We start from the raw sequence: 26,483 nt of genomic DNA on the forward strand, positions 1-26,483 counted from the left end.
CTTCTTTGTATGGAATTACTGGGACAGGCTAAAATCAACATCAGCTTTTTATTTCTGGAGAAAGATGCTTTTCAAACACAACCAAATCGTTTTTCTGGACACTTCCATGAAAGGACCATTCCATTCTCCAGAGAACTGGGCTCTCCTGTCCCTTCCCAACAGCAGGAAGTGAATCCTGAACCCAGCATCAGCCTGGAATGCCACAGGATCCTGCAGGTTTTTCTCCAATCTCAGTGACAAATTTTGGTTCCTAACACAAAACAGGTTTTAATTCCTCACCCTACACAATATTTTGTAAACCAGAACATCAGACCTGTGTCACATCCAGAATCAAAGAGCCCCATAAGAGGCAGGTCAGCAGCTTAACAAAAACCAGCAGTGGGGTTTTGTATTAAGCTGGGTTTAAATTCACCCTTGCTTTGGTTTTTAACATCAGTTTTGCCCTTTTGGTTTTGTCTCTCTGAAGTTTGACAGAAATTTATTCTTTGGAATACACAATGAATTCATCCTCCTTCACTCCTCAAAATAGTCCTCTGAAAAGGCAGGTGTAGAAAAATACTTGTGAACTATGAAATAAAAACAAATAAAAAATAGCTTTGGCTTGCAAATGTAAGTGGGCTTGTTTTCCTGCTTCTCCCAGAAAATTCAGACCTGATTTCCTCCCACCTGAGGCTTCCTGGCAGGGTTGTAGAGACAAAGTGACTTCTCCAAGGCCATACAGACAGTTCTGACCCCCAAAACCAAAAATGCAGGATCCAATTCCTGTCTTTTCTCCCAGGGAATCCTAGGAAAGAGCTTGGGAAGAGGTGTCAGTGTAAAACTGCACCATTTGCAATCTTGTGTTCAACAATGAAATGTGCATACTTTACTTCAAATACACCATTTATCCAATTAATGGAGACACAGGAATTTGGATCCTCTTCCTGCCTTTCACTCCTTGATCCATTCCTTCCAACCACATCCAGGCTGACTCCATGTCAGAAATCATTCCCAAGGAAATGGCACAGAAATATTCCGGGCCTTGGATCAGCTCTCTCACCCTTGGGTGCTCCAGGTGAAGCCTAAAACCAGAACAAGCTGGATAAATCAAGAGAGGGGAGACAGAGGAATGCATTAAGACCTGGAAAAACTTGAGGAATGTGGAATTTGGGGGTGATTCTGTCACTTTTTCTCCGTGGCCTCCTGCCCTTTGGCTGTAGCCACCCGGAACTGTGGAACGTAGGGAACGGTGGCTTTGGGCTTGAGGCTGCTCTGGATGAGCTCCTTGACATTTGCTGGGATGTGCTGCAGAAGCACCCCCTCTGTGAGCAGATCTGTGGAGTTTTTCTCCAGGAAGAGGTCCCTCTGTCCCTTTTCCAGGGATGTTATCCCCAGGTAATACAGGCTCCTCTCAGCACTGCCTGGCAAAGCTCCATCCAGAGGCTCTGAGAATCCCTCTGAGGAAACCAGGGACTGAGCCCTGCTGGGCTGGGCAGGGAACACCAGGAATGCACTCCCAACCTGCCAAGCAGCACTGGAGAAGGGCCCTAGCCCCACAGAATGCTCCCCTGGGAAGCAGCCATCCAAAGAGCTCCTGGGGTTGGTTTTCCTCCGGCAGAGGCCGGATTGGGAATTGCTGATGACCGTGGCGTATCTGAGGTCACACTGAGCTCTGCTCCCTCCATCCTGGCAGCTCCTGGGGAAGCTGCTGCTCTGGAAGTGGCTGCTGGAGCATGCTGAGTCACACTCTGAGTCCTGGGGGCTTGGAAATGTGGGATCAATCCCTAAAAAATCCCCTGGCTCTTCTTTTTCTGAGCACTTGGTGATGCTGAGGTCTTGCAGCACCACCTCTGCCTCCAGGAGGAGTGGCTCACAGGACACTGGCTCGGGGTGCTTGGCAAAGAGATGCTCCAGAGTTTCAGGCTGGAAGAAAAAAAGGATTTTAATGCTCATTTATTAGGGAACAGCTTTATTTCACTTTCCAGGTTTTATGGATCACAGCATCCAACACCAAAGGTCATTCCCAGGAGCCTGGAATTCTGCCACATCGAGTTCACACATCGTTTTTTAAGAATTTCTAGTTAAAAATCCTCTAGGACAAAATTTCCTCAACAGATTTAATCATTGTCACATCAGCTGAAGGAACTTTCCCTGCTAGGATTGGATCAGCCAGGTCAAATTCAGCCTTTCCAGAGGATTTTTGGAGCATTCCCACCTGAGTAGCAGCTGCATGCTTGAACTGAGTGAAACACCTCTGTTTGGGAGAAAAGCAGGATTTACTGCTCCCCAATAAATGCACAGGTAAATTATCCACCAGGATGAGCTGACAGCAGCATGAGAGCTCCAGAGCAAAATTCCCTTGTATTTCCTAATGAATTCATGACAAAACAGATAAACTCAGGTTTTCTGTGGATTAACAAACCATCTTTTGTAGCAGGGAAGCTGCCAAAATAATGAGGAAAATGTCAAAATACTCAGAGTAGTGGGAAATTAGAGCAAAGGATAAAACTCTTGGGCTCTACTCAATCCAGACTCACTGTTGCTGACCCCTGGGTCCTGAATTTGGGATTTTCCACACACAAATCCATCACATTCCCACATCAAAATGAACAGGGATCTTTGAAACAGTGAAAATAACATTTTTTCTCCTCATGCATGTGGTTTCCCCCTAATGGAGATGTTTGCATCCCTTCCCTCTCCATGCACAGCTCAGCAAACACAGATCAAACCCCTCCCAGCCAAGGCCAGGGATGTTTTTGGCAAAGGTCACCATCTGTCACCTATTAAAAACTGGCAGATATTTATCACATCCAATGCATATTCCAGAGGCCTGGGAAATGGGAACCTCTGGAAGGAGCCAGAGGGGTGAACAGGGCTGGATGTCCACTGGAGACAGAGCTGGAGCAACAGCCCTGGGTGGAGGAAGCAGCAGCCCCAGGGAAACACAAACCTGCTGGAAATTCACTCCCTGTGCCCACGAGCAGTTCTTGGGGTTGGGAACATCCTCCCAGAGCAGCTTCTTCATCCTGAAATGTCAGGGAAATGCTGGAGCTAGTGCTGCACTGTGCAGGGAAGGGATCTCTGCCACTTCATTTATCCACAGCACTATGGCCATGAAATAATCATGGGAGAGATGATAAATGGCCCAAATTTAATCCAAAACAGAAAGAAGGGACACTCCAGGTGGCAGGAAAATATAAAGGGTACAGTCTGTGCTGAATGACCACAACCCACAGGAGCTCCAGGAGAGCTGGGGAGGGATTTGGGACAAGGGATGGAGGGACAGGACACAAGCTGGAAAAGTGGGGAATTAGATGGGGTATTGGGAAGGAATTTTTCCCTGATATAGTGGGGAGGCCCTGGAAGAGAATTCCCAGAGCAGCAGTGGCTGCCCCTGGATCCCTGGCAGTGCCCAAGGCCAGGCTGGACACTGGGAACTGGAGCAGCCTGGGACAGGGAAGGTGTCCCTGGAGTGGCCCTGGATGGGGCTGAAGGTCCCTCCCAGCCCAAACCAGTTTGGGGCTGTGTGACCAGTTCAGCAGAGTGGCCCCAGTGCAGCTGCAGCACCTGGACTTTTGGGGAACAAGGGAGATACCTTTGGTGTGAAACCAGCACTGCTCCCAGCAGCAGAACTGAGGTGGAGAAAACAATTGGCAGAACCAGGTGGAGGCTGCCACTATTCCCAGTTTCAAATCCTCCTGGAAATAAAGGAGTTCAGCATTAATGCAGCAAAATGATTGTCTGGGAGCAAATAGTTGGCAAGAGGGAAATAGCAAATAGTAGAAACAACAGTTCAGATGGGGAAATGACCTTGAGCAACAGTTTTATTGCACATGGACAAGCCTTTCCCTTGGGAATAAACAGCCAAAAAGGAATTATTTAAAATAGGAGTTTAATCCCTCACTCAGCTCAGCCCACAGAGAGTTTTCAAATTAAAGCTGAAGCCTGTTCACTGTTTGTAGGTACATTACAGTGACTTTATTACTACTTTTTTTTTTTTTTTTTTTTTTTCCCCAGATAAGACAGAGATTTTGCACTTAAAGGTTTGACTTAATAAAAAAACAGGGGGAAAGATCCTGTCAGTCACCTTTGACAAACTGATCCGTGGCTCTGGCTTTGCCAACTCCTCCAGCAAACACAGGGTAGAGGCTGAACTGGTACTTCTCAATCAGGATAAAGTGATCTGGAAGGGGGAAATCAGCCTTTGGAATCCACTGTTTTCCATTTTTAAATAATTCCCTCCACAGGGGCACAGATCAGAGCTCAGAGCAGCCCAGAGAGGGCAATAATGGATCCCTCTTTTATAGATCCCTACTTCAAAATCCCAAGATTCCAACTATTAATCCAGCACTATTCTGTCATGGAATGAGCTCCTTATGGAGCTACTGTGATGATTTCTAGGAGTAAAGTCAAAATGCAAAGGAAATGCAGATATTAATTTGAATAATTAGCTGGTGTGTTCAATATTCCAGAACTAATTTTATTTTATTGCCACAAAATGAACTCACTCCAGAGCTTAAACTGATTATTTATGCAACAGGCAATCCTCTAATGGGCATCAAAATTTGGTTTATTGGTCAATAAAAGTGATTAGAAACAGGGAAAAGGAAAAGAGGCTCAGAGCTCAGAAATCCCACATTTTCTGTTCCACACCAATTAACAGCATGAATTCTATTTTCAAGCACACACTCACCATAAATAAAATATTTCCTGAGATTTGGAGGAATTTGCAGCCACTTCATCTGCTCCCCTTTGTTCAGGTTCTTCCACTCAATCACAAAGGATTTTATCCCAGGGATTTGGGGGCAGAGAGTCCAAACCACAACCACACAGGTGCTGTTCACCAGGTAAGCACTCAGGGATTGCACAGCATCCACTGGGGAAACAGGGAAAACCTGGGATCCACATCCCACCAACTGCTAAAGCTTCAAACAAAACATTCCCAGCAGGAATGCTGGGTGTTCCCACATTGAAGGGGATGAAAGATCAGTTCTCCAGCAGGATTTTTTTCTTTGATTAATTATTTTATATTTTATTAGTGAAGACAGCCCAATGACAACTTCTTTCCCAACCTAAAAATCACAGGATTTTAATGATGGAAATCTCAGTTTTCCAACAGCTCTCTTGGTGCTGAATGTATCCCCATAAAACATTCCTTATTCTAACAGAGGGAATTTTATCCCAAAGAAAACTTTCCCCATGAACATCACCAGGACTCCCCACATCCCACTCATTGCTGCTCTTACCTGTGCTCATTTGCTGGGATAGAGTTAAATTAGAATTAATTGCAGAAATTCCAACTGAATTCATGGCTAAAATGGTGACAGTGTGGGTTGGCTCAACCCATGGAAAAGTCCAGCTGGTGCCATGATCCACAAATTCCTCCCAGGAGGTGTTCCCTGGGGTCTGGTGCTTTATGATGTACCTGCTCACACTGCACAACGAGTGGTTCTCCAGCAGGGGCTGCAGCAATTCATTAATTAATGGCTGTTAATTCCTGAACTCCTTCCCCACCCCCTGATTCCCAGAGCAAAGGTTGTTTGGGCAGCTCCAGTTTTAAGGAAACAGGACCCAGTAAGGATATTCTGGCTCCTGTTTTTTTAGCCAAGGGCTGTAGTCCTTTCAAAGGCTTCATTTCCCTCTCTGAAACATGCCTGTTATTCCTTCTCTTCCCAGCAAAGGGAAGTGAAGAACAAGGAAAGCCAAACTTTCAGATTCCCACAGCAATTCCCTGTTTTACACATTTTTCTGGATTCAAACCCCAGAGCAGCACATGAGCAAACAGGAGCAGGCACTGAGGAACATTTTCTTGTCCTGCATCAACATTTCAAGGCAAACAAGGCAAAACCATCTCCCATTTTATCCCAGGATTCCCACCAGGATTCACCTCTTGCCTCTATAGGATAAGCCAAGCAATTGTCAGGAACACAGAAAAAGGCAAATCCCAATTCCCACAGGCCTCATGTGCCTGTCACACTCCCCTTTGGCAATTCCCCCTGGTTTTAGGATCAAAGCTGCTCCCACCTTCCACAGGAGTGTCACATTCCTCTGCTTCCTCGCTGGATCCTCAGAAATGATCCTCCAAAATTCTGGGCCTTGCAAGGGAGCTGCAAAACAACAATTTGGGAAGGACAGTGACACCTGAGTGTGGCAATTCCCACCCTCAGGGTGTCCCTGGAAGCACAGACCTCTGATGTCCTGAACCAGGGTTTGGGCTGCTCTGCTCCAGTCACTCCAGTATCCAGATCCATCCAACTCCCTGCAGCGCACCTGCACCACGTACTCCACACAGAGCTGCTCCACCTTTATCACAGCCCAGCTGCCTGCAGGGTCTGGGACTTCATATAGCTGGGAGAGAAGGCAAAAAGCTCAGAGTGAGAACAAGGGTAGTTCAGGCAGCTCTGAGAGTCAAAATTCCTGAGAATGAATCCAGTGAGGAAGTGGGATTGTGAGGAATATTCCTTTTGGCTGTGATTTCCTCTGTGGATCAATGCCATAAAAACCAGCTCACCACCACAGGGCAGCAGTGTAATGATCCCTGCTCCAGCCCAGATGGAGCAGACAGTACCTCTAAGGGGTCACCTGCACTACTTAATTAGTGCCTTGTCTTCATTTTCTTCTGCCTTCACTCAGAGTCAGGATTAAAAACATGAAAGAGCTGAATTTCTCATTCATGCTTGGTTGTTTGTTAAATCTTATCTAAAGTACAGGGAGTTCTGCAGCACTTCCAGCCACCAGCTAAAAGTGAGCAAAATGGAGCTGAATCGAGCTGGGTACAAGTCTTTTAAAGCTCAACAGTCCAATAAGGAGCTGGCACCTCTATTATTGATACTTCTGACCCAATAACCAAACCCCTGTGACCTGCAGTGCAGCACTGACTGTCCATCCAGAAGTTACTACCTGAAACTAGGAAGGAGAAGGAACAAGAAAAGGAAGAAGGAGACAATGCCCCAGAACCTCCATCTTGTCCCATACCCATTACTATATTCTAAAACCCCAAACTCCAAACCCTTCACCATGTGTTACACACTCTATTCCAACTACACACCTGTGATTTTAACTCCATCACCCAAATTTGGAAGCTCTCTCCAAGGCCCCAAGTCACAAGCAGTGTTCTCCTGGGGGTCAGTGTCAGAAAGCACAGGAAGTTCCAAACTCCCAGGGCTCCCACAAGTACCTGCCATGGAACATCCTCCCTGCTCCCCGGGCTCCAGCGGATCTGGAATGTCAGATCCCTGCTGGCAAAGACAGGCTTGGTCCAGCTGACGTTCAGCAGCCCCCAGGAATTCCTGCTGAGCTCTGCTCCCACCTCAGAAGGAGGGAGAGGCTTCACTGGAAAATGGGAAAATTCAAAGATGAGTGCAATGTCTGCACTGACATTTCCCATGCAATCAAATTGTGGCTTTTCCTTGTCCTGGGGGGGAGGGTAACACAGAGCTCTGCTGCTCCAAGGCAGACAGGGCTGCAAAACAGAACCCATGGGAAAGTTTCCACGGATTTCATTTCCATTTAAAGCACAACAGATTATTCTGATGCTGGCACTTGCTACATGCCCTGGGATAAAGAGCAAAAGACAGAGCCAGGCAATAAATTTTGAGGGTTAAGTTGGAATTTGGGAAAATTTCTCCGTGGAAAGGGTGGTCAGGCATTGGAACAGCTGCCCAGTGCTGGCTCCTCATTCCTGCAGGGATTTAAAATCCCTGTGGATGTGGCACCTGGGGACATGGTCAGTGCTGGCCTTGGCTGGACTCCATGGTCTCCAGGGCTTTTCCAACCTCAGAAATTCCATGATTCCATTATTTCCATGGGGTCAGAAAGCAGCAGCTCCTGTAAAGGCTGTGCAGTGATTCATGGAAATGGTTTTATTTTATCAAATGGAAATTCCTCCCAAATTCAGCTTCTCCAGAGCAGGAATCTCCCAAAACTCTTGTTTGTTAATCAAGGCTAATTGAAATAAACTTATTTGGGATAATCAGATGTGAATGAGGAGAAAACAACAACAAAAAAATCAATAATTTCTTCATTTTGGATGCTGCTGGAAAGGGTTTGTTTTGCTTTACTACAATACAGAGCACCCTGTATCCAAGATAAATAATTCCATCCATTTTCACCACATAAAAAATGGAATTTTATGGTTATATAACTGTAATTTATTTCATAATTATATGTCTCAGATTTATTTCATGTAGCACCTCTGGGGTCCAGCTGCCTTGTTTGCTCTCACCCACATTCACATTTATGTCCAAAAAATACCCAGTGAACTCTGTCACAGAGCAGATGAGGCAATTTGCACATTTTGGAGTTTTTAAAACACTCAAACACTGCTCCTGCCTCTTGTTTTTATCCAAATTCTAGTGCTCTGTGTGTCACAAAACTTTGCACCAGCATGGAAGAGCAAGGAGAGTCCCCATGATTTTAAATGGATTTATAAGTGTGTAAAAAATACACTGTACTGAAGTATAAACTTAATTAATTGAAGACAAATCAGTTGAACAATGAAATAATCAAAACCTTAGAAATGAGCTTCATTTTGCAATATAACACTTGCATTTTCTGTAGAGGGAATAACAGGCAGAAGTGGATGTTTCATTGAAAATCTGCTCCTGTATGGAAATAACATTTAATCCATTTTTTAAAAAACTAGTATCAAAACTCTCATCTTTTTTTTTTTTTTTTCAAATCTGTAGCAAAATTCTTGCCCTACACCATTGAAAATCCAGGGGCACAAGGGAAGAGAGATTCATGGATTTTGACCTACCCACATCTGCTGGAATGACACAGGTTGGGGAGGATTCCAGAGTTCCCAGGAAATGTTTAAACTCTATCCACAGGGTATATCCAGATAAAAGGAAAATGGGCTGGAATGTGCACTCATAGGAATGATTCCTCTGCAAATGGCATTCTTTCACCTCTGAGTTTGGAGACAGGCTTGGAAAATCAGAGCAATAAATTTGGCTCCTTGAAAGAGGGAAAAAAAACCCAAACCACATTCAGTTGATACATTGCAAGTGTAAATCTGGAGAGAATAAAGGAATGGCAGTGGAAATATCCTGGGATTTTGAGGATTATTTGGATCCTGAACCTGAATCTGCACTGAATGGATTAAAACATTTCAGTGCTGGGATTTTAAGGATTTATTTGGATCTTGAACCTGAATCTGCACTGAATGTATCCAAACATTTCAGTCCTGGGATTTATTTGGATCTTGAACCTGAATCTGCACTGAATGGATAAAAACATTTCAGTGCTGGGATTTTAAGGATTTATTTGTATCTTGAACCTGAATCTGCACTGAATGGATCCAAACATTTCAGTCCTCAAACTCTGGCTCTGGGAAAAGCAGGACAAACAACCAAAAGCAACAGGTACAGCAAGAGAAGGCAGCTCCAAATCCTCATCAGTTGTGGGATTTTAGGGACTGGCAATAAACACAGCAAGGCAAGTCTGCCAAGAATTGACTCCAGTCAGGAATGACTTCCAAAAATCCCAGCTGGCAACCAGGGGGAAGCTGCCACAGAGACCCAGTGAAATCTCCAGGAGATGGAAATCCCATAAAAACATCAACTCTGGATTTAAAATCCCATGTCCAGTTACCACAGAAGAGAGGAGCCCTGGATTCTGGATGAAATGGAACTGGATAAACTCCTGGAGTGGGAATTTTTCAGCTTTCTCCTCAGACTTGTGAGGAGAGGGCCAGAGGGGGTGTGAGCTCCTCAGCTGAAGCAGCAGAGCTGGACTGGGTTGGAATTTCCTGCTCCTGTGGCCAGGATGAAAGCAGTGCCTGGGGTTGGAGCATTCCCTGCTCCCACAGGATGATCCCTGGAGCTGCTTCTCCTGGCAGCCCTGCCTGCAGAGGAAGATGTAGAAACAACCCAAGCTAAACAAAACCCCCCAGGCAGAGCATCACCCACAGCACAGCAGTGCTGCACTCCAGCTCCAAAAGGGAATTTCATTGCATTCTCCTCTTTCAGGCCTTGCTCTGAACACACAACCACAAAAATCAGAACAAAAACAAGGATCAGCAGCATCTGGGAAGGATTTGCAGGCAGTGGTAATGTCACTGTCTGATCTAGCAGGAACATGAACAAATCTCCACATTATCACCTCCTACTAGAAAATCACATTTTTAGCTAAATCTGAGCAGTGAGAAAGTGGGAATAAAAGCCATGATGAGCAGCATGGGGTTTATTCCCAGCTCCCTGCCCAGCAGTGCACTCATTATATTCATATTTGTGAAGGCAAATTAAAGAAAAGCTGCCTCAGCCCTCAGCCAGGCATTAACCCTGCCCCAAAAAGCCTCCACTTGAACTTTCCAGCATTCCAGTTACTCCTTTAGCCCACACAACCCTGGAAATATTCACCTGGGCACCAGGATCATTCAGAATTCCACCAGAGAAGCCAGGCTGGCTTTCCAAAGGATCAGGCCTCAGAGCTGATGGAAGCTGTTTGCCAAAATTTCTGCACCTCCAGCCCAGCAGAGCAGTGAAATTCTGCATTTTTTGCCTCAGGAAGAGTTGTCTGTCTGTCTGTCTGTCTGAGTGGTTCTAGGAAACCCTCAAGCTCAATATATCAGGGATGGGATGGGATGAGCCTTGAGGTCCCTCCCATCCCAAACCAGTCTGGGATTTTGGGATTCTGGGCAATATTCCCTTCACCAGCTAAGCTTTGGATCTCTAAGCAAAACTATTTTCCACTTTGAAATGAATTTGTTTCATCCTCTCTTTTCACCTGTGTGTACACAGAAAAATTATAGAAAAATCAAAGACTGAATGGAGACCTCTGAACTCAGAGCAGTAAAACTCAGATCAGATGGAGCTGCCAGGATCTGAGAGGCTCCAAGAACAGGAATTCCCACTGGTAATAATAACAATAACAATAACAATAACAATAATAATAATAATAATAATAATAATAATAATAATAATAATAATAATAATAATAATATCTGTTACATACTCAGGTATATCTGGTTCCCTTCCTGCACACAGAATAAAGAATCTGTTAATTCTATAATTACATTTCTCCAGAATCTTTGATAATATATTTATCTATTATATAATTATTATTATAAATATATATTTGCTATATTTTAATACATTATAATACATAAATTATATCTATAATTATAGCATATTCTAATATATAAAATATATAATTATAATATAAAGTCTTAGTACATCCATTTAAGTCATGAGCTGAGCAGTGCTCTGAGTTCTGCTCTCCTGCTGCATTTTCACATTATAATATTATATAAATAATTATATGTATATTGTATATGATTATAATATATTCCAATAATATTGGAATAAGGAGAGAATTAAAATCCATCCATACCTGTAATATCTTAACTGCAAACTCCCCAGCAGCAAGGTGGTTGGGTTTGCAGACCACCTGCAAGTCATTTTAGTCAAGTATCCATCAGTTTCACAGGAGATATTAAAATCCATGTCTAATTCAAAGACAGGAAAAGCTTAATTAATAAGACACAAGGGCTGCTACAACAACAACAACAACAAAAACAACAAAAGCAAAAATAAAATAAAACAAACAGAACAAAAAATCTTTAAAAAATTAAAAAAAAAAATTAAAAGTGGAAAAAAATGGGGGGAAAAAAAGCTAAAAAAGAAAAAAAAAAAGGAATAAATGGATTTTCAATGGAAATATTCCATCCCTACAAAAGGAGAATGGAAACCCTCTGGATCTTACCTACTACATAGAATTCAGCATATCTGTGGTGACACTCCCTGCTTTGGTGACAACAGTACAGAGCATGAGAGAAGAAACTTCCTCTGGGTTGGGTTGCTGCCAGGTTGAAAAGAGTAACTTTGCTTACATGGTTGTTCACAAGGGAATATTGGCTGGCTGGGATTTCCTCTGCTAAATTCAGCCACCAAACCACCTCCTTGGCCTCTACAGGCTCAGTTCTGTTTTTATAGATGCACAGAAATGAAATGTTGGAGCCAGCACTGGTCAGGGCCTTGGCAGGGAAGTACAGGACTTGAGCTGCACAAAAAGAGGGGAAAAAAGGGGGAAAAAATCCACTGAGATTTGAAATTGAACCAAAAAAAAAAATAGAATAATTTGCCAATAAAATAATAATAAAAATAAAAATAATAAAATAATAATAAGTAATAAAATAATTTTAACAATAAAAACTTTTAAGATATCATTATTAAAACTTTAAAAAAATTAAGTTATTATAAAGTTATTATTATAAGTTTTATTATTGTTATTATTGTTATTATGGTTGTTATTATTGTTATTATTGTTATTATTACTACAGATTCAGAAATGAGCCTTGGACTGTCTCCCTCCATATGTAAAGTTTCTCAATTCTGATTTAAATAATCTTTAATATTCCCAGGCTACACAAAAGGAAAAAAGGGGGCAAAATCCATTGAAATTGAAAATTGAAATAAAAAACATTCAAAAAATTGTCAATGGAAAATAAATAAATAAATAAATAAATAATATGTTTATTAATATTATTATGGTTATTATTTTCATCATCATCCATTTGTAATTCTAACTTTCCTACTTAATCACTACAAACAGGAGCAGAAATGAGCCTTGGATTGTCTCACTCCATACCTGAAATTCCTAAATTCTGATTCAAATAATCTTGAATATCCCCAGGCTACACAAAAGGAAAAAAGGGGAAAATAATCCACTCAGACTAGAAATAGGACCAGAAAAATATAAAAGCATTTGTCAATATAAAATTAATTATTATTATTAATCTTTATCCATTTGTATTTCTAATTTTTCTACTTTTTAATCACTATGAACAAGAACAGAAATGAGTCTTGGATTGTCTCCCTCCACACCTCAAGTTTTAAACTCTGATTCAAATAATCTTTAATATTCCCCAGGCAAACCTGAATGAACTGAGCAGAAAATCCCTGGAGGGTGCAGAGCAAGCAACACACAGCAGCACAAGGGGAACAAAATAAAATTAATCCATCTTTCCAGGAGTTGCTGTTCCTCCTCCTCCTGAAGTCAGCAGAGATTCAAGTCCCAAAAATACTGGTTTTATACAGCAATTACCACCAAATTGGAGCAGTGGTCCAATCCAGGCTCAGACACTGAATTTTCCAAGGATTTCAAGGAGGTTAAACTCAGCCCCCATCACTCAGGGATTCAGGGGAGATGCAGGTGGAGCTGGAAAGGAGCTGTTTGCAAAGAGCACCCCAAAACCAGCATTAAATCCTTTAAGGGTCAGGTTTGCTTCCCCCACTGAGGAAGCAGGCAGAGATTTTTAGGATTTCCCCCAAATTTCCCTTTCTCAGGCAGTAAAGCAGATTTAGGATCTGTTGTTTAAGGTTTTGTTAGGAAAAAAAGCTCTTTTTTCCCAAGGTTTAGCTCTGTCTTTGGTGCAGGTGCCTATACAAAGGCCCAGGAAAAGCACAAGAGTTCAGAGAATTCCTGTGGCAGCACAAAGCAAAATATTCCCAGGGAATTCTGAGCAGAGCATGGAAAAACACAACAAAATAATCAGAAAATCAGCTTTGCACAGGGCTCAGCATTACAAACCAGGCTGGACTGAATAAAAAGTACATTGGATTTTGCTCTGGGCCTTTAGATCAGCTACAAAACCAAAACCAGAAGTGAGAAAAAACATCAGGAGAAAATTGAGGAGAGGCTCAGTGCTGCCAGCTGGAATTGGAAATGGAAAAGCTCTGAGGAAAAGTGGGAAAGCTCTGAAGAAAAGAGTTTTTTGTGGGTCTGAACAGGTGCTGCTGAGGGAGTGACAGCCACAGAGGTGCTCTCCACATTCCTAATGCCAGCCTGGCACAGGGAAGGAGCTGAGCCTCAGGCAAAGGCAGGCAGGAAAAGCTTCCAGGGGATTTTTCACCCAACTCAAGTTCTCCAACACCAAATCCAGAAAACCAACTGGAAAATTGTTGGAACCCTGGAAAGTGGGAGTTTGGAACTTTCTGTGCTTTTGATCCCCAGGAGAACACTATATTTGACCTGAAGCCTTGGAGAAAGCTTCCAAAATTGAGTTAGCATCACAAGTGTGTAGTTTGAATAGAAATGTGTAATATCACAGGGTGGAAAACTTGGAATTTGGGGTTTTAGAATATAGTAATAGGTACAAAACAAGATAGAAGTTTTAGGGCTAGTTTTAGGATAGAAGTTTAGAGGTTTCTTTCTTCTTCACCTTCTTCTGAATGGGTCTAGGTAGATTTTTTTGTAATTGGATGGAAAATACTGCACTGCAGGTCACAGGTGTTTGGTTATTGATCAAGAGTAAAAATAATTCAGGTGTTAGTTATTAGTTGGACAGTTTGGCTTTAAAAGACTTTGTAACAAGTGAGATCCATCACCATTTCATTTTTAGCTTGTCAGCTAGAAGTGCTGTGGCACTCACTGAAACAGGTAAGAATTAATAAACAACTGAGTCTGAGCATGAAATTCCATCTCTTGTGTATTAATCCCATCTCTGGCAGAAGAGAAAAAAAAAGAAGATAAAAAGTAATAGGAAACCAGCTTTATTCCAAATTCCTGCAGGTCCTACCTCCCAAAGTGAGGTTGTAGGGTGAGCTCCAGTCACTCCAGAAGCCTGGACCATGGAGATTCCTGCTCCTCACTTGCACTGAGGATGGAGAGTCCAGCAGGGCATTGTCTATGGCCACTGAGCTTTCCACAGCCACCTGAAGCAGCTGTTGGATTATCCAAACCCATTATGGTTGTAAAATGAAACAGGGAAAGAGACAGAGGGAACATCAATAAATGGTATGGAGTCAGAATTCCTTAAATTCCCTTCTGTTTACACTCAGTTTTTGGGAGTGCTGACTAAATCAATTTGATCCTTAAGAGACAGGAGATAACATCCTCATATTCCACACAAGGATTTTCTATGTTTTTAGGTAGCAAGTTGGATTAAAAAATCTTTCTTCTTTAAATTTACTGTCAGTTTGAGAGTGGCAGAAGTATAACTCTGTGGAAAATGAGTTGTTTCATTATGGGTTGCTAATTAACAGCTGCTTGTTATTCCAGAGCCACTTGCATGGTAGGAACAGAAAAAAACAAACCCCTATTTATAATGAACTTATAAATATTAAACAAAAATGAATTATAAAACATCTAGAATGCTGAAAGAAAATGGGTTTGGACTTCACAGAAACCAGGATTTCACCCAAGGAGAAAAATGGGAGTTTGTTTGTGAGAGCCAGGAGGAGATGGGGCTTCTCTCAGGGTGGACAGATGTAAAATCCAGGAAAAAGCAGCAAGTTAAACCCAGCTTTTCCAGGAAAAAGCAGCAAGCTAAACCCAGCTTTTCCAGGAAAAAGCAGTGTGCTAAACTCAGCTTTTCCAGGAAAAAGCAGCAAGCTGAGCCCAGCTCCACCAGAGCAGCCACATTCTCAATCCAAGGCCAAGGAGAGGGCTGGCAATGCAGGGATTTGGGAATGCTCAGCTGGGATTTGGGAATCCTCACCTGGCTGTCCCCATGCCCTGGAGGAGCAGAGATCCTCACTTGGTGCTGCAGAGGGAAGGGCAGCAGGGCAGGGCTGGACCAGCAGAGCTTCACCTGGCCCCTCTCAGCCAGCTCCAGGTGCAGCTCCACGGGGGCTTCAGGCTTCACTGCACACAAATTAATCACAAATTAATCACCAATTAACCCAAACCTCACTGCCCCAGCCTGCTGCATTTTACTGAGCCACAATTCAGCCCTTAAACTCAGCTCTCTTAAACTCAGCTCCCTTAAACTCAGTTTTTAAGCACTGCTCTACTGCATGGCAGTGATGTTGTGTAATATCCCTGGAAAAGTCACCCTGGTGCTGGTACAGTTATCAAGAGATGCTGTTTGAGCTCCCACTTCCCTGAAATCTGCAGGAATTTCTTCCCTCAGGCCACAGCTTTTCCCACTGCCTTGCTGGAAAGAGGGAATGAGGAGAAGAGGGATGGGAATGCTGAGAAAATCAATTTGCTCCTTATGGTGTACACAAGGATTTTCTAAATATTCCCATAATTCCACAGGGTTATGGCTGTGAAAGGTCTTCAGGAGAGTTATGTGAGGGAAAAGTAAAAATGGGGAGTTTGGATATTCCCCTGAGGGTGAAGAGAGCTCTGGAGTGGGGAATGGATGGGAAATCCTCAGGATTCCATTCCTTGGGCAATGATAAGGAATCAAGGCCCTGCTTTTACCTGGTATTGAGATTTTAGCTGCCTTGTCCTCATTCACAGCTGAGTTTTTCCCTGCTCCAAACCACTGTGAAGCTGAAGGGAAAACATTCCCAAAAATCCTGGGCAGTGGGCAAATGTTCCCTTGAAATTCCATCTGCACTGTGTCCCATTTAAGTGCCTTACTGGAATGTCACTCAGTTATATCAAATATCTCTAATTATTTTCAGTATAAATCCACCACACCAAGTCAGATTTTATTTAATTATTTATATCAAAAATTTCTTATTATTTTCAATATAAATCCACCACACTGAGTCAGATTTTATTTAATTTCTGCTTCTAGATAATCTCAAACCAATTAACTGCATGAAGGCCAGCAGGGAGTGATTGGGGAAGAGGCAAACAAAAGTCAGTGGCTTTTCCATCACATTTCCCTGAATCAGATCCCACAGATAATGATGCTTGTGATGCCACCTGCTCCACTATCAGCAAATAAAATCCACATGGCACAAGCACTCAGAGTTTTACATTCAAAATAGTTTTAATTGAGCTAAATCTTGGCAGAACATATATTAATATTGTGCATTTTTAAAACATGCTTCACTAAGCAGAGCTAAGTCGTTGTGTCATTTTTAAATACTGGCAGACTCCAGCCTGAATTTTTAATTTCTTCCTGCAGCATCATTTCAAACCAGCAGGATGAAGAATGTCACCTCTCATCTTCCAAACAAGCCCACCCAGAGATTTGAACTGGTTCTATCTGCAGAGCACACAGTTAGGAGGAAGTTTATAAAATTCCTAAGCCTTTAAGTTAATAAGATGTTCATAAAACTTTAATTTTTTCTCCCTGCAGCTGACAGCTCCTGTCTTTATGAAATCTGCCCAAATCTGCAATAACTGGGCACGTTGGATAGCAACACATATCAAATTCATCATGTCAGGAGAGCTGGAGCTTGATCAAACTCACAGGAATGTTTTCAGCTTGGGGTTGCATGGGTGAGGAAGAAAACATCAGGAGCAGAGAGCTGTTTGGGAAAATGGGTGGGATTCTCTGCTAAGCAACTTTGAACAGCTTTTTAAATTTAATTTAAGTTCTCAGCAACAAGTTCCACCAGAGAGAGGGATCCTGATTAGAAAGGAAAAACTGAGAAATAACCAATTTATTGAGTGGCTGGGCTCTGCTCAGTGTGGTTTGCACTGGAGCCCAGACAGGGATTAGGGAACTTTTCCTGCCCTGTCTGTGCCCCCTTTCCCAGCAGAGCCATCCTGGGATGTTTTCCAGCCCTGGGTCCCACCTGGGTGGCCAGAGCTGCTGCCTGGAAAGGCTGAGCTGGGACAGAGACTGGGCAGAGCAAAAGGAATAAAACAGGAATTTATTGAAAGGGTCCACCTTGGGCAGTGCAAGAGCCCAGCCAGAGCTGCACCCAAATCACATCCAGGATGGATCCTGGTAATGAGTTTTACACTTTTATAAGTTTTGGCTCATATTGGGGTCAATTATCCAACCACAGCCCCAGGCTATGAAGTCTCAGCCCCTGGTTTGCCCCTTCCCTTCACTGCTGTTTATGATTTTTGGGTACCAGTTGTCCTTGATTCCCCAGCTGGGAAGGAATTGCTTTGTCACTACCCTGTGAAGAGAAGTCACTAAGACCCAGTCTGAAGTTTCAGAGTTGCACACCAAGCAGCAGAGATGGTGAAGAATCCAAAGCCAAAAGCCAAGGCATGCCACGGCCAGGGGTTCAGCCATGCTCACCTATGTCCATGGGCTGCAGGGCCAGCAGGGGGGAGCCCAGGGCTGCGGGCCCTGCCAGCAGCTGCAGCCACAGCAGGTAGGTGTGGTTGAGGCTGGGGGAGGCCAGCAGGCACTCACAGCTGGCCTGGTGCCCACAGTCACACGGAGCCTCCCTCACCGTGCCCTGCACAGAACGTGTGGAGGCAGCTCCCAGGGACACCTCTGATCTGCAGGGGGACAAAACAAACCAGCAAACAAAACAATTCTGGGGTTTTTTGCTGTATCTCAAGAGGTTTTGCTATCTGGATACGGTTTATTGATCAAAATATTAAATTAATTAATTAAAGAAAATAATAATTGTAACCAATCGGTTCAACTTTGCTGCTTCTCCCTTTTTAAGTGGTTTTCAAGTAATGACACAATTCCATTAAAGAATTCCCAGATTTTCTTAGGCACACAATGTTGTTTCACCTTCCCATGGCAGGTCCCTGCCATCCCAAAAGAGAGGAATTCCCAAATCCCATCTGAGACACTGAAATAATACAAAGCAATTTAATGTTGCCTCCAGCTCCTTCTCCAATTGAGCATTACAGGGAATGTTACAATTATGGAATGGGCTGGGCTGGGAGGGAGCCTCAATCCCACCCCATTCCATCCCTGCCATGGACAGGGACATTTTCCACTGTCCCAGGCTGCTCCAACTCCATCCTTGGACACTCCCAGGGATGCAGGAGCAGCCACAGCTTCTCTGGGAATTCCATTCCAGGGTATCCCACCTTCCCAGGGAACAATTCCTTCCCCAAATCCCATCTAAATCTTTGGAACCAGCAGTTCCCAAAGGATTCTTCTCATCTCTACTCTTCAGGCTCTTCCAGAAACCCACATTTATGGAATTCTGCAGGTATCCAGTGACTAAGGCCTGGCCAAGGTTGGGAATTTAATAATTTGTGGCCAAATTTCTCCCAGCAGTAAAGCCAAGACAAACCCTGACAGTTCAATCACCCCAGATTCTTCACTGCTTTTCATGTTTCATCCCTACCCAAAAAAAAAAAAAAAAAAAAAAAAAAAAAAAAAAAAAAAAAAAAAAAGCTTCTGTTTGGAATTGTTCTGAAGTGATTTTGGAATTCTCTCCATCCAGTAAAGGTTTTGTTTTACTAATTCAGAGAAAGAAATGTAAATTCATGGAATAAGAGCCTTTCTGTACATTTTTCCAATGGTTTTATAGCTGGCAGGAGTCACTGAGCTCCCAGATTCAGAGAGGGCAGAGATCTGTGCATTGGAGGAGAGGGAAGGAGGAGATTTGCTGCTTTATTTTTTGGGTTTAGTCCATTTGTTATCTGCTCCATTTATCTGAGAGCAGAGCACAGGGAACTGGGCATGATTCCCCAGTTCCATTTCCATCTCCTGCCCTGCTTAGAGAGGAAAAAGTCAAAGAATTCTAGAGCTCAGGCTGGGACTGCAGGGAGCCACTCCTGCATCATCCCATCCCCACTCCTGCATCATCCCAGCCCCACTCCTGCATCATCCCAGCCCCACTCCCCTCACCCCTCACTGATCCTTCTGCATCCACCCCGGGGTTGGGATACTCTGAGGCTGCAAAACCCCAGAATTCCAGCAGCACTGCCCTCCCAGCCCCTGGGCTCTGCAGGAACAGCCCCAGCCAGATCCACACCAAGGTGTGGTTTATATTTATTAATGCTCCAGACAGTCAATCCTGACATTCCTAAAACAATTCTCACCAGGACTCACAGCCTTTAGGACACAGGAATTATGCTGATGGTATCTGGCAGACACAGAGCTCTGAAATTACTTGGAATAATTTTGTTTTTCTAGATGTGGCTCCACTGTTTTCTCCTGAATTTCCTTTCAAAGACTTTGCAGAATTTTCTTTGAAGCTTCCCTGCCTTCTCCTGTTGCTCACAGATTTTATTGCTCTCCAAAAGCCACAATCAATCCATAAAAATGTAGTTTTTTCTTCAAACCATGTCTTTGATCTGATCTATCTGGAAAGTGGTTACCACCACACAAGCCCCTCATCATTCTTAATAATTATTTCAATTTAAACCATCCAAATGAACTTGTGCACTAAAAAAAAAAGCAGTGTAAAGGGAGAAAAATGCTAAAGACCTCCTCTCCTGACTTATTAACCCTCACAAGCTGAGGAGAGGTCAGTGGCTCCTCCATCCAAATCCTGTCACAGACAGTTCTTTTAGACAACACCTTGGAAAACCTCAGAAAAGCAACATTTAGGAAGTCCTAAATGTTTTATATTTATATTCAACCCCCTTCAGAAGGTGATGTTTCTCCTGCTAAATTCATCTGTGGCCCTGTAGAGAATTTGGAGACTTTCAATTAGATGCTGCAAAATGTCCTGGCTGAATTTCAATCCTGTTCTTGCAATTGAAAAGAAAAAAAGTAAAACTTCTTTTAGAAAGAATTACCTGAATTTTCAGGAAAGGTCCATCCCAACCAGGTGGCTGTGAAATAGGGTCACCATTGTAACTCTGCTGTCACATTATTCCTAATCCTTCCCAAGCACTGCCTTTATTGGGAATGGATGGACAAAAACTGTCAGGGCTTCCAGGATTTTTCCATAAATATTTCCCAGTGTTTTTGATCAATGGTAGCTCTAGAAAAATCCTTATTTGAAGAAGCTGCCCCATTAAATTCAGTAGATCTGCTGAGCTCATCAATCTCTAATGAGAGGTTGATTTTCTCTGGCTGGAGAGGCTCAATGCACAACTGAGGCACTTGAGGCAAATTGCAGGATTTATCCTTTTAAAAATGGGAATTTAGTCCCAGAACAGGAGGAGAGCCTCCCAGGAACTTCAAGTAAGTCAAAATATGAGTGCAGCCTCATGAGCTCAGAGGGCAAATGATAATCAGAGCTCAAAATGAAACTGGGAGCATTCACCAAGATTCCCCAAGGGAAAGATTCCAGCTCATGGAATTAACCATGGATTTTACAGCATGCCTGGGATCAGGCAGCTGCAAAGATGTTTGGTGGACAATCAACCCAATTTGTCTAATGGAGCTTTGGAATAACCTTTTTTCATCTTTTCTTTTCTATTCTATTCTTTTAGAATAACTTTTCCAAAGCCTCATCCTCTACCTCACTTGAGCCTCTCACACAGCACTGCCATGGGCAGAACAGAACATTCCCATTCCTGAGATTTCCAAGCAGGAAAAATGTGGATGTGGCAAATAAGAGGAGACTTCTCTAATATTGAAAAAAAAAAAAAAGAAAAAAGGAAAAAAAAACCAAAGCTGTGAGACCCAAGCTCTTCTGTTGTAGATTCTCCTGTATCATTATTTTTGTGCATTGCCTTGCATGTGAGAATCCTGGCTGGATCTCCAGACTCCCAGGGAGAAACACATGCCAGGAATGCATATTTTTAAAACTGGGAATGTTTTCAAGGTATTTTGGCTCAGGAATAAAATGTTAAGGTATCAGAGAGCCAACAGGGAAAGCTGTCACCTTCCCAAAGGCTGAAATGCTTGTGCTTGCTGTTCCCCAGAACACAGGGACTCTAAAAGGAAAAGATTCATATGGAATGTGGGGAGGGAAATGAGTTCTCCAAGGTTTTACTTTGTTTGTCATCTTTGCAGCAAAGAGGAATCAAACAGAGACTCTGATGAGGCCACAGGGCCTGCTCTCCTAAATTGGATGGCACTCAGTGAATTCCCTTCCTAACACAGGAACCTCCTCAGCCCAGCTGGGGCTCCAATCTGCTGGCATCCCAAAAAATCACAATATAGAGATTTCTGCTCTGGGATCCCTGGTAAAGCTTTCCCTGTGCAGCTGAGCCTGGATGGAGCAGAGCAAAGGCAGAGCTGCTTCCCCCACAAACACCCATGGAATGGTATTTCAGGAATCAGAGTCATGAGGAGCACTGGAAATGGGAACCCACCTCACCAAAATGGGATTAAAATATTGTGTCTGCTAAATATCCATATTTATTTCTAAATAACTCTTGGTTTGTGCTCTGACTACAGGGATGATTTGTGCCAAATGATATCTGGCTGCTCAGGAAGTCCTCCCCTATAAGTTCAGCTGACTCAACTACTTCAGTTTATCCTGTTCCATAAGGAAACGAAATCTGGGTGTTTACAGCAATCCTTCAAACCTATCAATAATCCAGAAAAAAAAGCAGGGTGGTTTAATGGAATCAAACAGATCTTTTTATAACCAATGTAACAAGACCTGCCCATCTCACAGCCAGGATGATTCCATCTCTCCCATTCCAGGGAATATTCACCACAGTGACAATGAGATGTTAAGTACTTCAAGACAGACAATATCATGGTCAAAAACAAATAAAGACTTTAAAATTAAGGAATTCTAACAACAAAGATATTGTAAGAAGTTAATGCTGATTTCATTAAAATATTTTAAGAAATGTGGGAAGAACAGAGAAGGGGGACTCTCCATTCCAAACATTTCTCATTCAAAAAAACTACAAACTTTCCATATTCTCCAGGACTCCTTTTAGACAGGACAAAGTAAAATCTGCAAAGCTAAAGCTCCCACCATGCTGGGAACTGGAATGTTGATGTTTTAGGAAATGCTTTCAGTTTTCCAGACAAATTTAGCAGGGCCTGTACTTACCCAGAGTAGAAAAGATTCACCTTCAGGTCAGCTCTCAGGTCAAGTTTCAAAAGCTGCAGGTTACAAACCAACAGGTCCAGCTTGCCTCTAATCCAACATTCCATGTTCCAGCTCCAATCTGGACAAAAGAAAGGGATCACACATTTCTGAACTGCATTAAAACAAAATAAAATACCTGGATAGAACTCACAAAGAGAGGACAAGGAACAGATATTCCTGAGAGTGAGGTCGCACCACAAACGGGGAAATATTTATCAATAACCTGATTTGGGCACCTTAAACCCTTCCAAGGCTCATAATCCATGTGGTCCTGCAGTGTCACGATTAAAGAAGGAATATTTTTACCTGGATTTAGGTAAATGAGGCTGCAGGGTGAAGAAAAATGCAGCTGATGGTGGTTGCTGTGTCCTGGGAAGTGGCACAGCCTCAGCAGATTTGTGAAATGAAATTCTACCTTACTGCGGTCAATGAGATTCCTGGCAGCAGAATGCCAGCTCTGTGTTCCTCAGAGACAGGAGGAGGAAAAAAAACCTTGGGGGAAAAAAATCCTATTCCATGTACAGATATTTACTGCATATTTATTATTTAAAGCCTCATCATTCATGTAGAAATGATGCCATTTGCTCTCCATCTCCCCTGCCTGCTGATGGAGTTTAAAGCCCTCATCCACCAAAAATATTTAAAATATTCCTCACAGTGTCTAAACTCCTTTGAAGATCTGGGTTTATGTCCTCTTATGCAGTACTCCATATTTTATTCACAATTCCCCTGGACTAACTGCCAACTTTTTTTTTTTTTTCCCCTTTTGAAACTGTGCTGTACAATTGTCCATCTTCCACCACATTCTCAGGAAGGATTTTACCACCCAGAGGAAGGATTTTACCATATTGACAAAGGATTTTGCCACATAAGAAAGGATTTAAGCACACTGAGGAAGGATTTTACTACACTGAGGAAGGATTTTACCACATTGAGAAAGGATTGTGCCATGCTGAGGGAAGATTTTACCACACTGAGGAAAGATTTTACTACAGAGGAAGGATTTTACCACATTAAAAAAGGATTTTTACCTCTCTGAGGAAGGATTTTGCCACACTGTGTTGCCTGCCCAGGATAAAAGTGAATCCCCATTAATCCAACCCACCCCTCTCCTCCCAAACAACAAAAAAAACCTAAATATTTTTGGAAGAATTAATTCCTTGTGCCTTATAGTGCTAAACCCACCTATTTGCTGAGGAGCAGAGAGATTTATTTCTGAAGGAATAAACTTCCTTGCCTGCATGCTTGCTGTGTACAAAGAACAATCAATGTTGCTGGCACTCCAAAGGCAACACAGAAAATTTTCTTCATTCATTAAAGGCTTGATTTTGGATGCTCCAAGTTCTCTCCTCCAGCTGCCAGCAGAAAAAGGGCTCAAAAAGGTCTCATTCAGCAGCACACAGGGCAGTGTGAAATTCCTGGGAGGAACTGGATGGACCATGCAATGGGCAGCTGCCACCTGAAGGAAGTCTGCAAATACAAAGGGAAAAGTATTGGAAATAAAAGGGAAATTTCATCTTTATAAACAATTAAAAGGGAGTGGTTGTTGTGATACAGAAATCCATGCATTAGGTAAAAATCAGGTTGTTCCCAGGGGTTGTTCCCTGAGGTAAAGACAAAATTAATAAAAGCATTCCCTCCAGGTAAAGACAAAATTACTACAAACATCCTCTGTGAATGGTGTCACAGGTGACAATCCCAGCCTTTCACCCCAACCTCACTGCACCCAAACTTCTGTTTTCTCAATCTCTGGAAAAAAAGTCAAGGCCAAGATTGTAGGCAAAGCATCTCTTTGGGAGAAATTTGCTTTTATTAACCAAGACTACAGTGAATCCTAAAGTGAAGTGAATCCTAAACTGGGAATGAGTCTCATCTTCCCATGCAGTGCTGGAACAGATCCCCCCCAGCTCTTTTAAAACAGCTCCATTTCAATAAAAACATAATCCTGTTGTAAATCTAAAACATAGTCCCACTGTAACTCTTAAAGAAAAAAAGGACAATATTACTGTGGGTGCAACTGCACCACCCCAGGGCATTATCTGGGAAGTGAGAGGCTGGAAAATGATCTTTTTTTACTTTCCATCAGACTTAAAATAAAACCACTCTGAGCACATTTGTTGATGTCATGGCTTGAATAGTGCTCACAATGGCTTAGAGGAGGATGAGCAGGAAACAACTTCCTGTAAAACTCTGTGAATTTAAAGATTAAAGCTCTACTTGCAGCAAGGCACAGGGACATTGGTGCACTTTGCATTTTGTTCAGGAAGGGCAGAAATTTTAAGCAGTTCATTAAATAGAAATTAATTGATGCTCTCTGCCTTGCAACAGCCAAAATAAGAAATACCAGAATATCTCTGGCACTGTTTGACTAATAGAAATTCCTAATTCTCTAGCACAGAGTAAAATAATAACATGAGTTATTATTTAACATGAGTTAATAATATCAAAATATGAAGTGAGAGCTCTAGAAAAAGCTGTTAAAACCAGAGGATGCCGAGTGTTACTCTGCAGAAGGTTTTGCTTTCTCCCCACACAGATTTGGTGCTGCCAGACTCCTGCAGGGTTCTGCTCCTCCCTCCTCTCCCACTAAACAGAGTTTGTGCCTCTGCAAATCCCAGCTCCATTAGGCCTCCAGCAGGAGGAGTGGAGCAAACAAACTCTCAGGACAGAATCCATGATTAAAAAAGGGACAAAAAATGTGACCCAGAGCAGGACAGAGAACCAACACAGTCCCCAGCTCATCTCTTTTCCTAAGGAACTTCCCCCCTCGTGTATCACAGCTCATCTCCAGGGATTAATTAAATCTTTTAAAGTCAAGAACAAGCTCAGCCCCTTTCTTCAGAAAATGAAGTTCAAATGAGCCCTAAGCACCACCACCAAAACCCTTGAAATAGTCCTTCTGTTAATTTAAAAAATAAAATAAAAAAAGGCAAATACCAGCTGTCCTTGCAGAGCAGGTGCCAATACTGTCAGAGGCATTTCCCAGTTAATTACTGCAGCATTTGGAGAGAGCTGAGCACCCTTTGGCAGCCCTGTGTCCATGGGAGCAGGAGAGGCAGCATCCCCCAGGAGCACAGGGCTTTTCCTTGCACTTCAGGGCAACAAAACCAGCTCCCCACAAATTTTATCTCATTGGGTGTGTGCTGACTCAACACATATTTTTTACGGATGTTTCCTGATCTGAAAAGTTATCCCAAACTGGTTTTTGGGATGTTTCCTAAGTGACTTACCCATCAGCACAAATGTGGTTGGGATGATTTGCCAAAGCATCTTGTTTTGTTTGACCTGAAAAACACAGAAAATTAATGCAGGGCTTCTAATTATCAGTCTGTTATTTCATTTTGGTGTATTTCTGCTCATTTGATGCTCACACCTCTGTAAGCAGAATAATGGAAAACCAGAATGGTTTGAGAAGGAACTTAAAAATCATCTAATTTCAACACTCTTGAATGGGGAGAGACACTTCTCCCTACATCAGGAAAGGAAGAATGGGCCAGAAAGGGAGAAAAAATCAGAATTTTCCAAGTGCAGCATACACAGTGAATTCCATTTCAACAGTGAAGACTTCACTAAATTTTACAGCAATATTTCATTATTGTTCCTTCATTTCAGATATTTCCTTCTTTTTTATTTTCATCCACTAGTTACATAAATTTTGCTAAAATATAAATATATTTTCATACCCAAAGCTCCACAGAGGAGAGTTTGGCTGCTGTTGTAGTCAAGAACTGAGTGCTGAGTAAAATCCACAGCTCAAGTCAGACAGCAAATGCCAGGGTGAGAAATTCGAGTTAGGGAATCCCTCCAAAGGTTTCCATTCCTGAAATATTTCTGAGAAGAGTTTCCTTGAGAACATCCCTGGAGCCAAGAGAGGCAGTGCCAAGGTTATGTAATGCACTGACCTTGATTTAGGGGCTGCATGTCCTGGAAAATACATTTATTTCCATATTCCATGTGCACCTGAAGCAGCAGCCAGCTGCCCAGGAATGTCAC

The 26,483-nt window shown here is 42.6% G+C and overlaps 1 protein-coding gene across 1 annotated transcript; it reads right to left on the reverse strand.

Moving 5' to 3' along the window:
• Nucleotides 1-44: 44 nt before the first annotated feature.
• Nucleotides 45-25,816, reverse strand: LEPR (leptin receptor). Its single transcript, XM_056497793.1, has 18 exons — nt 25,721-25,816; nt 23,676-23,960; nt 22,452-22,569; nt 17,864-18,069; nt 15,422-15,567; nt 14,501-14,645; nt 11,686-11,982; nt 11,314-11,428; nt 8,738-8,937; nt 7,157-7,311; nt 6,168-6,327; nt 6,004-6,086; nt 5,226-5,442; nt 4,673-4,855; nt 4,067-4,162; nt 3,575-3,677; nt 2,930-3,005; nt 45-1,902 (listed from the first exon to the last, which is right to left on the reverse strand). Exons 1-18 carry the CDS (start codon nt 25,758-25,760, stop codon nt 1,162-1,164), a joined length of 3,366 nt encoding a protein of 1,121 aa, XP_056353768.1. The 5' UTR covers nt 25,761-25,816; the 3' UTR covers nt 45-1,161.
• Between the last annotated feature and the right edge of the window lie 667 nt (nt 25,817-26,483).

This window comes from Oenanthe melanoleuca, chromosome 8 (genome assembly GCF_029582105.1).
Source record: "Oenanthe melanoleuca isolate GR-GAL-2019-014 chromosome 8, OMel1.0, whole genome shotgun sequence".
Taxonomy (NCBI): Eukaryota; Metazoa; Chordata; class Aves; order Passeriformes; family Muscicapidae; genus Oenanthe; species Oenanthe melanoleuca.